The 12014-nt window shown below is 39.9% G+C and overlaps 1 protein-coding gene across 2 annotated transcripts in view; it reads left to right on the forward strand.

Moving 5' to 3' along the window:
• The first annotated feature begins 1046 nt into the window (after positions 1-1046).
• Positions 1047-12014, forward strand: part of cnksr2a (connector enhancer of kinase suppressor of Ras 2a) — an 89548-nt gene continuing 78580 nt past the window's right edge. For both annotated transcript variants that reach the window (XM_086306720.1, XM_086306721.1), the window contains exon 1: positions 1047-1583. In XM_086306720.1, coding sequence (XP_086162846.1) covers positions 1520-1583 — 64 coding nt within the window. In that variant the 5' untranslated portion in view covers positions 1047-1519. The remainder of the gene's footprint in view (positions 1584-12014) is intronic.

Consider the following 12014-nt stretch of genomic DNA (forward strand, 5'->3'; position numbering starts at 1 on the left):
CAGTTACATTGCAATTCGATGAAGGCATAAATGTGGCTACATGAGAACTTGGACAAATAAAACCAGTCATGGAAACCACTAAGAATAACTGATCCCAACACTATTTGAGGTGGTATCTATGCTTATTCAGGACTGGATTAGAGTGTTAGAGCAGGCTTTCATGTTCGATTTGTCTTAAGCTTGTCTTGCATTGCACATAAACTTTTGCCCATATATTTTGTATGTCAATATATTTATTAATTGTTTTTTAAACTTATGAATAAACTTACTTACTAAGAAATCTAATTCAGTTACACATTAGCAAGGATGTAGGCTGTGTTGCTCCTGGTTCTGCATTGGTGGAGTTGTCCCTAAACAAATCCACTACTGTAATTTGTCTGGAGCAGAAATGTCTCAGAACTTGGAAAAAGATCATGCTTGAAGTGTTTCCAGCCTCACCTGCACTCTCTTTAAGATTATCTGAAATTGTCCAGGAACAAGTTTTAAGAACACTGCAAAGAAACAGCTGCAAGAGTCAAAATAAAGACTATAAATCAATTTGTATAATGTTAATTTAAATGTTCCAGTTTAACCCACATACAACCTATATTTACTTATTTAAAAAAGTGTAGGTCTTGTACTCTTCCAGTCAAGCAAATATGGTGTAAATGTAAAACAAGTGTGTGCTCAACATCTACATGGAGGATTTCAAGGCAGAGAGAAAGATAAATGGTTTGAGGGGGCAGTGAAACGATCTTTGGAGTGGAGGTGGAGCGGTTGGCTGAGGATTCATTAAGTTTCCTCACACAGCAGCTGGAGCAGAAAGTGTGTAGGTACCCCATGCTGACTCTCCCTCTCTCTGTATGTAACACAATGTCTCTCTATCGAAGACACGTTCTTATTAAATATCTTCTGAGAATATCTCCTCCCTCAATCATATCTGCATGACTATCGCTCCGGTGGGAAATACACTGACGTGCGCGCGGAGCCACCCACAGAGCGCGTGCACGGATTAATCATATCTGGAAAAGAGAGAGAGAGAGATGCTGCCGGCTTTAAGTCCGGTGTGACTTATCTATCCTACACTGCTGCTGTCGGTAACGGAGCGGCTGCGCACACACCTACATACACTCCTCTCTCTCGCTCTCTTTACAATACCACACACACACACACCGGAGCGCAGGAGCGGACTAGCGCACTGGGAAGAAGGGAGAGAAGAGAAACAGAGAGAGGCGACACAAGTCAGACCGGCTCGAGCAGGGGAATGTGCCGGATTCCGCTGCGCACACACCCGGGCTGTCCCGCACTGAGGGCTCCACTGCGTTAACGGGAGACGACACAGGGCTGATACTGAGGCAGCGGGACCAGGACCAGAGAGGGACAAAGTAAAAAATAAAAAAAAGTAGTCACCTGGCTGCGGAGGAAATTAGAGAGGGAGGGGAGTGGAGGAGGGCGGGAGGTGTACCCGCCTCACAGAGCCTTGTTCTGGGGGTAACGCCACTGCTTGCGCGCAACGGAGAGTAAGCGCAAAGTTTCCTCGATGGCGCTGGTGATGGAGCCAGTGAGCAAATGGAGCACAAGCCAGGTGGTGGACTGGATGAAAGGTGGGCAGCAGAAACACACGCACAGACACGCACACACACACATAAATACAACGATACAGACACGCGCACGTATTATGCACACGATTCATTTTTAAATTACACAGCTGGAACGCGTTCGCACACGGACCCGCACACACAAATACTGTCTCTGATCACGACTGGACATTCAGGCAGGGGAGATAAGAGGCTGACAAGTTGATTTGTTGTGTGGGAGGTGTGTGTGTGTGTGCCGATGCATCAGCCAGGCACCTGATGATCAGTGGGCAATGATGTAATGTGTGAGAGAGTGACAGCAGGAGAAACAAACTTCCTTGCTTAGAGCAGGGGCGGGTGTAGAAACTTTTGAAAGGGGGAAAGGGGGCAGATCGACTGCTTACCTCCTCAGGCTGCTTCAGGCGAAATCGGGAATACATCAGAATTCATCCTGCTTAGTTTCAAATGGCACACCTGTTAGTTCAACTAATCAACATCTTGTGAGAATCTACTAGCCGTGAAGGTCACAGCTGCAGGCATGTGTAAGGTGTGAGGGTAGACAGGGATAGATGCCAAACTGTGAAACATGGCAAGAATATACTGACTGCTCGCTAGGTGTCGCTCTCCTGTGGTTCATTGATCTGAATGATTCGGAGGTTAGTTAGCCCATAATAGAAGGTGGCAGGCAGATGGCTCAACCAATCTGCCTTTTGTAAACACTTCCCAAGAATTAAGTCACAGAGTGTTTTGCAAACAGACTGTATATAGAGGATGGATGTAGCTCTGGTGCCATCACCCTGTGATAAGGGAGGCCCCACTCTGAAGCTTCAAGCTTTGCCATCTGGGTGTTTGAAGAGTGATGGGTGAATCTGTCTGAGAAACACAGGCAAACCGCTCCAATGGTAGCAACTTGTTAACTTGTCCCACCCTACTATATTACTATATCCTCCTTTTTGCATCTAATGGGGTCAACAATTTCCAAAATGAATACCAAACTAGCTTTTGAGATTACGAATTCATCAGAAAGTGTTTTCTGAGGAACTGAGGGGTGTTTCTGCTTTGATTCATGGATAATATAAAATACAGCTTAAGCCACTGTAACATCAACCACTGGAACAAAAGACATCAGTACTGGAAGATTCCCTCTCTTCGCTGTAAAATAAAGAGATACAGGAAATCATTTGCACCTACAACCATCAGGCTTTTCAGTTCTCATGCTAATAACAGATGAGCCAAGGCTCTTTGGCAAATATCTCACTTTTCAGAACTGTTATATTTATCCATCTCTTATATACAGTCTGTGCTCTCCGCATATGGCTCATAGGACTGGTTGAAGTTATCCAGTGGATGTAACTTGTGGCAGTCATCTTGTTCAACCAATCACCTGTATTTAAAAAAAAATGTGATTCCTAAAGACTTTCCGGGGACAATTCCCAAAATGCTCCTATGTAACAAACAATCTATTTCACTAACTCATTTGCAGCTTATTCTGAAGTCACTGCTTGACTCAGTGTCACTATTTACTCAGATGTGATATGGAGTCTTCCTACTAATGGGGACACTTAGAAATAGCGCTATCTCCGTTTGGTTATCTAAGTTACGCAAAGGATTTTGTTGCCACTGTGTTCTGTGGAGGAAAGTTTGCATATCGGCACATATCAGGTAGCAAATATGCATATACAGTAGATCTGTGTTTGACACACTAGATAGTTCTAGCTCTAGCTCTTGTCTCAGAGACATATTTTTAACCAACTTTGCAGCATTTCAGCAGCATCACGTCCCTCTGTGTCATTGTTTTGTGCATCTCTGTGTGTGCTCACATTTTGGCCCAGGCAGGAGGTGCGAGCTCGATATCACGTCACCACCCGCAGGGTTACTGCTGACTCTGGTTGCAGATGATGTACCAAAAATCACAAAGGAACAGTGCGTGCTTTTAGGATATTTTGGCTTCACTTTGTTTGGTGTGAACAAGCAGTAAAATGCTGTCTATCTCACTATTGAACATAGCTATAATGCTAATGCAAACATTTCACAGGCTCTTATTTTGACAGTAGCTCCTTAATAAATAAGTTTTGTTTCTTTTTGTTGAATCAAGAAGCGTTGCACCTTGGGTTAAACAAATCTGCATCTTTGGCTGCTAATTATGACCCACGCAGAGCTTTTGCAATGCACCACATGCACACTAATCACATACATCACTGTTTCTTGCAGACTGGTTGTAACTAATTAAAGATGTAATTCCTGTCGACTTTAGAGCTATTAAAATGAGATCGGTGAATACAGAGCAACAGAACAGCATCTTTAAGAAAAAAAAGACACAAGTTAAACACAAGCGCAAAACTTTAAGCCTGAGTGTTTATCCAAAAATGTAATTACGTTTTGTTTATAAGAGTGCTGGTGATACCTTGGAGTGATCAGACTAGAGATTATCGTCATGCATAATTCAGTAGCCGGGCTGATTAGGTCTGTACCCAGGGGCCTGTGTGAGCATTGTAAAACTCTCTTGCACACAAAAAGAAATGGCTACTGTGCATTTCCCAGATCCCACACAGTGTGACGGCTTATTTTGGCTGCAGCTCGTTGCAGACATTGTGACGTATTCCAAATTCTGTTTTGATGTATGATCATTTAATCGCTTCTAAACATGAAGGGTAAACAAGTTACAGCTTTGGTGTTTCTAAAGTTACTGTCCCTTTAGGCTCAGGTTGTCTGCACCAATAATAATTTGTTCAACTTTTCATTTAATTCTCATGAAATAACTCGTTTAGGTTCTGAATGCATGAATAATACTGGCCCAGCTTCCCCAAAACCACATGCCAGGAGGAGACCACGCTAAAGACCAGTCCATTAATCACTTTAATATGTGAATAACTAATTTAATTTGAATTAATGGCCAACTTTGGTGCAATAGGGACAAGTGCTTTGTAGAAACTGATCACTTTGGCTAAAATACAAAAAAATATATGAAGGTCATACAGGACTTTTTAAATTGGTCCATCCAATTTGTTAAGTCATTGATAAATTAAAGTGGGTTATAATTCTTAACTTTAGTGTTAATCAACTCTTCTATCATATGGTAGCTGTCAATGTTTTAACGCTAAACACGGCTCACAGCCGAGCTTTGCGGTGATTTATGGGGCTCTAAAACAGAAGTGAGGGTTTTATCATTAAACTCTCACTCCACCCAAAATCTCTGTTTTAGAGCGAGGCAATAAAGGAGCTTGTAAAACGTCTGCAGTTTGCACCTCTGACATGTTCAGCATGGTTTCACAGCAGTTACAGTGGACTGCAATGGTGATGGTTCACTAACCCCGCACCTTACAGAGCAGAAATGAGGTCTGGAGCAGAACACAAATGACTCGCTGATGGTCGAGAAGAAGAATTGTCTTAACCCTTCTCACCCTCGAGACCCCTGTACCCCAAACCAGCTGTAACTGTAATTAAATTGGAACTATTGTGCTTTTCTTTTTTCTGTCACAATGGTGGATGCTCATATTAAACATGGTCACAATTTCATTTATGTTCAACAGCCCAGACTGTTTGAACCTTCCACTGAGAAGGGGCAGCAAATCAGAAGGAAGTAGCTTTAAATGGATGTGGAAAGACTTGTTTCAGAAAGTGGGGGCTACGCCAAGGCCTAGTGTTAGGTTTATAAGGATTATGAGGATTGTAAGGGTATCATCAATGTGTCTGACTCAGTCTTGGTAGGCTGCTGTTCACACGCTAATTTACATTTTTGATTAGGAAAAATTATAAATGTTAAAACGAAAGTAGTAAAAAAAAAACTATCAGTACTTTTAAAGGAGAAGAAGATTTGTGAACTCTGCTTCAGCTTAGGCAGAGTGCACGAGCAGCAGAGTAACAAGCAGCAGCTCAGGTGAATGATGTTTTTTGCACACGTGCAACATGGCTCTTGTGGTTTATTTCCACACATAGTAAGAAGAAGTAAGAAATACCATCTGTTACTTGTAACTTTCTATATAAGTGATGAGTTTATATGTAAATATAGGCAAAATTTTTAACCTGCAGTTATAGTTGTTTTGTCAGATGACATCATGGTTATGGAATGAAGCTATTTAATATTTAATGCACTTAATTTGATGACAGAAACTTTTGGCAAATATTCCCTGTTGATTGCTACGGAAGCTCTATATAGGGAACGTACTATATTTCCATAAAGATACAATCCTATATAGAAGTATAATAAAAAAAAATGCTTCCGTTTGAGATGATGAAACAAGTTAGTTTTAGGGACTCACTTCCTTTTCTGTCTTACATATTTTTTGTACATATTGTTCTACATGTTAAGCTGTTCTAGCAGTGAAGGTCTTTTCAAAATTTGAAGTCGTGACCTTAGATTAGCATCAAAAATGCCAACATCAATCTTCCAAACAGGCCATTATAAAAAACTCAAACATGAGAATCCTTAAGTACCTACTGAATGACCTTTAAATTTGACCTATTGACCGTTTCCAGCTTCTTCAAGCCTTTTTTCCCCTGCTTTAATGCCAAGATGCATCATCGCTCCCTGTTTTCTCAAACTCAGATCACAAAACACAGCCCGCCTTTCAAATGCACTTTGAGAAATGACTAATGATAACTAATATTAGTAATAATTGTTATTCATCATGTCTGTTTGATGCACAAAAAGCAGGTCAGGGAGACCATTGACTCATGTGGCAATAAAATGCTTATTGAAATGGCAGCAAAAATGTATTTACATGATGCACTGTGTCAGGCACGTTGTTGGATGGGTTATTGGTTGGTCATGTGCATATGGCATGTTTTTATATGTGCGTCTGAGTGTGTGTGTGTGTGTGAGCGTGTGGGAGGATGGTAACTTGTTCGTCTCAGACCGTCTGTGCACAACAGCTGACAGACGAGCACACCCGTTCTGAACAGAAGGCTCCACCCGAGTCCTCGGACATTTGCAGCAACACACACACACATGCCATGCCTTAGTGTGGTATTCAGTTCATGCCGGGTCTCTCGGGTGTGTCTGTGGCGACAGAGGGAAACATGATAGCGTGCTTCTGTGTGTGTGTATGTGTGTGTGTGTACAGTAACATGTACAGATCACATATGCCAAAGGGGCCAAAAGGTCTGGGTATTGTTGACTTGGCAACAGTGCAGCATTGGCACGACAGATACTAAAACAATATGGGAGTGGTGCACTTCAACAGTAACGTGAGCACTTTCGCCACATTGATGGGAATGCTGGGAATCTTTGCCCACGTCGTGTTATGTTATCATCTGGTCACACACTGAGATGGGGAGAATTTCACCTCATTTCCCTTGCATGAATTTGGTCGCTAGACTTGGAAATCAGCAGTGAAATTGGCGTGACAGCATGCGAGCACATCTGATGACACCACTTGGCATGAGAGAAAGCTGCCAGAGTGATAGTCACAGCCTTTAGGATCAGTGGATTTTGGGTCTGTGGGCTTGATATGTCTCGGCTTAAGGTGAGGCTCACGAGTACTGAGCTTACATCAGAAAAAATAAATCCAGAGTGAATATGCGGCTCTCGGGGAAATCATTTCAACTGTTTTGTTCTCTCAGAGGCTGAAAAGTTCAAGCAAGCTTCTGAAATTTGCAACGGCACGAATCAGCTCTGGTTCAGGGCATGTACTGAAGCAGCGGTAATGCTCAGTGACATTCACTGCATCAATTAATGTTTTGCTAAATGATTTCTTAACTCAATCAAGCACAATATTAACATAACAAATTAGAAAAATAAAATCAAAATGTGACATTTAAAAAGCCCCCTTTTTAAAATAGCTACTAATTTATGCAAACACTTTGGTACAATTGCATTACAATAGTTTTAAATCGAATAACTGGCAGATGGAGATAGAGGCTTGTAATAGTGCTCTACATGGACCGTTAACGGAGACTTCACTGCCCTGTGTTATATAGTTTCAGCCTTTCCATTATGGATAAAAATAAATAAATAAAAACAAATAGAATGAAAAAATAGAAACAGGTTTCATATTTAAAAAAACTTTTGCTAGTTGTCTTTTAAAAAGGATTTGCTGGAGACAAAAAAGGCAGCCAGGGAGAACCAGTGGAGTTAATGCTAGCTTTAATAGCTACAGTAGGTAGATACACAGCAGCTGGTGAAAGCAGTGGTTTCCAGCTATAAATGAGTCACTCTCTTCTGTCTACCGCTGCCTAAAATCAAAGATTTACTTTTTCTTTTTATGAAGGAGGAGTCTTCATAAAACTTTGGGCAATGAAGGAATATGCCTTCTAAAGGCCATCACAGACCAATCGTGATACAAAAAAGCAACACAAAATTCAGAAATGTTCACATAGTGATTTGTATTTTAACGTATGTAGACACCGAAAGTGTTACATTTGTGTGGAAAATCCTCAAAAAATGGACTGCGAAATAAAATGGAGTTGACAACAAATGATGATGAGCTGGTCCTGATGTTTCTAAATAAGAAGAAGTGCTAAAACAAAAAAGGGATTTATGACAGTTTTAGCTGTGTGGTGGGAGCTCTGTCTACTTTTTATCATTGTAAAGATGTACTAGTTAGTATATGTAGTGTGAACAGTATGTCTAATGTGAACTAGCATGGCTAGAATGAGCAGAGATAATGTTATTGTGGCCACATGGGAGTGAGCTGTTAATAAAGCCATGATGATTTGAAACTTGCAGAGAGAAAGCTTATTAAAGCACATTTGATGGCAAAATTGACGAACTTGTGAAGTGGCTTCATAAATGTAAAAAAAAATCCTGTTTAATTTTGAAATTGTTCACCTTGTTCTACTTCCTCCATTTTTCTTCCTACCAGTCTTCTGTCAAACTGTGCCCCCCATCCACTAATTACTCACCTAACATACAGCCATGCTTATGTTTGTTACCTTTCCTATTTTCTCAGCCCATCAGTCAGGCCAGAGTTTTGACTGATCCGTGAGTTTCGAACTGTTTTTGGACCTCTTGGCTTCCTCTTTATTATTATGTTTGCTAAATGGACCTCCAACCTGTCTGTGATGCCAGCAGTAAAAGTAAGATACAACTGTCCTTCTTTGTATGCCAAATCCATCCATCCATTCTCTTGCCAAATCTGTTGTTTTGAATTTGCTGTTGATGCATTTGTGCCCAAACTATATTAAAATATTTGAGTTTTCTGGTTGAAACTTTTTTATTAATAAAATGGAAACTGAAAGTCAGAGGCTTCTGGGTGTACTGCCATGCAGCTTGACACAGATTGGTGTTCTGTTTATTGATTATTACATTTCTAAAGATAGACTAATTTCTTTGCCTTTGCATTGCCTAGAGCAAAGTTCCATTCTCCTTGCTTCACGTGGATTCTTCCACTGACTTTTCATGCATGAGTTTTGTTTTGTTTTTCTTCTTTTTTCTTGGATGGGGGAGTTATTTTTATCTTGCCTAATTACTGACTGATGTGATGGGGAGGACTTGGAGTAGATGTAATATTCAAACAGCGTTCAACAAGAAGCAAAACTGTATTTACAGGAAGAATTTCTTTAGTTTATTTCCCCATTGCAAAATCTTCCCAGATGACACTGGGATTCAAATGGGCAACTTTCCGATAATAAACTCACTTTTAACTGCTGTTTCTCTTTTTCTTTTTTTTTCTTCTTAACATCCTGAATTTACAAATCCCGGGAACAGAGCGAGCATTCGTCTGGCTTTTATTGTTACCGAAGCTTTAGAGCCCTTGGAACAGATGACACATAACCCGACTGGGAGGGCCGGCTCTTTTATAGGACTCTTGAACATCCCAGAAGTCAGTGCAAAATCTAGCTTTATTACTCGCGTGTGCGTATGACAGAGAGAAAGAGGGTGTTTGTGGGAGTTTGGCTCGCCTGTTGTTGTGAAAAGTGTGCCTCTGTGGGAGTCAAGTGTGTGAGTCAGCTATGAATCACACGTTTTGTACCAGTTAAACCAAGCACACACATGATCTTGCTCCTTCTCACACATGGACATGTATGCAGTACATACAGGGATGGGAGTGCATGACTGTTCAGAAAGAAACCGTTATACAACAAACCTACACAGAGATTTGCACCTAGCTTGTGACTCAATTTAAAAAAAAAAAAAAGTTGGCCGAGTACATTTCAGGATTTTTACTAAATATACTGTAGATCAGTGATTCACCACACGGGCACTTAATGGTACTTCTGCACTTCCAAGTGGAGCGCCTAATTACTGTGGTGTAATTCAGCTAATTCGAAAAATGCCAAAATTAGACTTTAAATAAAAAATAAATAAATACACATATAGAGCCACCCGACACATCAGCAGAAAATTTGTTAAGTGAATAATAGCAGCAGACCAGCAATAATGAAACCTAAATATAAAGGTTGAGGTGTGGTTAGGAGAAAAAAAGTCTATAACAGCATAGACTGTACTTAAAAGATAGACGCAGCCACCATGATTTCACCTGCTGCTTTGTGAACTCTGTCCTGGGCACCACCACCTTGTTGTAGCAACTTATCAATCGCATGTACTGTGACGTCCAGTGTTGGTCAAGTTACTTGAAAAAAGTATTCAGTAACTAAATACTGATTACTTCCCAAAAAAAGTAATCCCGTTACTTTACTGATGACTTATTTTCAAAAATAATTAGTTACTTAGTTACTTTATTTATCCCCTAAATAGGTAATAAAGCAATAGATCTTTCAGCCCAATTCTACTTTTTCTGCATAATCCATCATACAAAATGTAATCAAATGAAAAAGTCTCTTTTTAAAACTTGTTTTATTAGTTTTGATCTTTTAACTTTATGCATCAAGCAAACATTAAATTATATGCAACATTCCCTTTTTTTGGGTCACATTTTTGAATTTATTTTAGACTTTATTCAGTCCGCACAGGGCCAGAGTTTACATACAAACTGAAATATATATATCTACATATCTCTACACATCATTGCACAAGCACTTAACAACAACAACAACAATAATGTACTTCAGTAATATACCTCATAACTCATAATTGTTCACTGTCAGTCTGCACACTGCTGATTTGCGCCACCTTTTTAAAAAAAAATTTCAATATATTTTGTATTGATTTTATAATTGAACAGTATACAACAATCACCTTCAAGAGAACACAATAGAAGGTGGACAGCAAGTCAACAAGGTGGTAATACAGCATACATAAATGTTAAAACTGAGTACATTTCACTTAAGTTTATTCTTCAAGCTAATGACTGGTTGCCAAATCTTATAAAACACTCTCTCGGTTAGACAAGGTAAACTCAATTTTCTCCAGGTGGAGTACATTTCCAAATTCTCTCAACCACATTTCAAAGGTAGGAGGTTTATCAGACTACCAGCAGAGAAGTATCAGCTTTCTAGCCACAAGTGTAGTCATTGACACAACCTGCGTCTCTGTCTTGTCCCTTACCCATCCTGGTTCAGACACCCCGAGCGATGCTGCAAAGGGGATACATGGGACCTCCCTGCCAATGGCTTTGGTCAGAAAATCAAACCGATGATTCCAAAAAAGCTGTAGTTTTTGGCATTGAAAGAAAAGGTGAGATAAAGTTCTTCGATCACTTGAACACTTAACACAGAGGGCTGAAACGTTCTTATATATTTTTTTCACTTTAGTGGGAGAAAAATGCAACCTATACACAACCTTGAATTGGATCAGATTATGTCTAGCATTTATAGAGCTAGAATATATATTCTTAATGCACTCTTGCCAAACATCATCAGTAACATCCACCCCCAGTTCTTCCTGCCACTGCTCCCTAAAAGTATCAGATGAAGGACTGTATATATCTAGTAAGGCCCTGTAAAAGTACAAAATTCTAATCCAATTGATAAAAGAATCACCAAATCCAAATTTGGATAATACAGTAAACAAATACGGCCACTCGACCTGATCAAAAGCTTGTTCAGCATCCAAAGCTATTACCACAGAATCATCTGAACACCTAGCAGGACTATATATGAGATTAAATAAGCTACGCAAACTAAAATAAATGTAGTGGTTAGGGATAAACCCTATTTGATCTGGATGTATAAGTTTAGCAATATGATCTTTGAGGCGGTTTGATAAAACTTTTGTTAATATCTTGGTCTCAACAGAAAGGAGAGATATAGGCCGATAGGACGAGACAGACACAGGATCGCGATCTTTTTTAAGAATCAATGAGATTACACCACGATGCAATGAACTTGGCAAAGAGACAGACAATTTTGAATAGTTAAACATACGCAAAATTAGAGGGGCTAGCAATGAGGTGTAAGCTTTATAAAACTCTGCTCCGAAACCATCTGGCCCAGGGGCCTTATTATTTGACATCTGTTGAATAGCTGTCTTAATCTCATCTAATGTGAAGTCCGCCTCCAAATCTGCAACTGCCTCATCATCTAATTTTGGGAGATTACACTTTTCCAGAAAGTCCTCAATTAATGACTGACTACGAAGATTACGATAAAAATCTCCAAAACAATCATTTATTTGTT

The sequence above is a fragment of the Aulonocara sp. 'chitande type north' Nkhata Bay genome, linkage group LG9 (assembly GCF_057382095.1).
Source record: "Aulonocara sp. 'chitande type north' Nkhata Bay isolate Kocher_YH1m ecotype deep benthic linkage group LG9, A_spYH_male_GT1.1, whole genome shotgun sequence".
Lineage (NCBI taxonomy): Eukaryota > Metazoa > Chordata > Actinopteri > Cichliformes > Cichlidae > Aulonocara > Aulonocara sp. 'chitande type north' Nkhata Bay.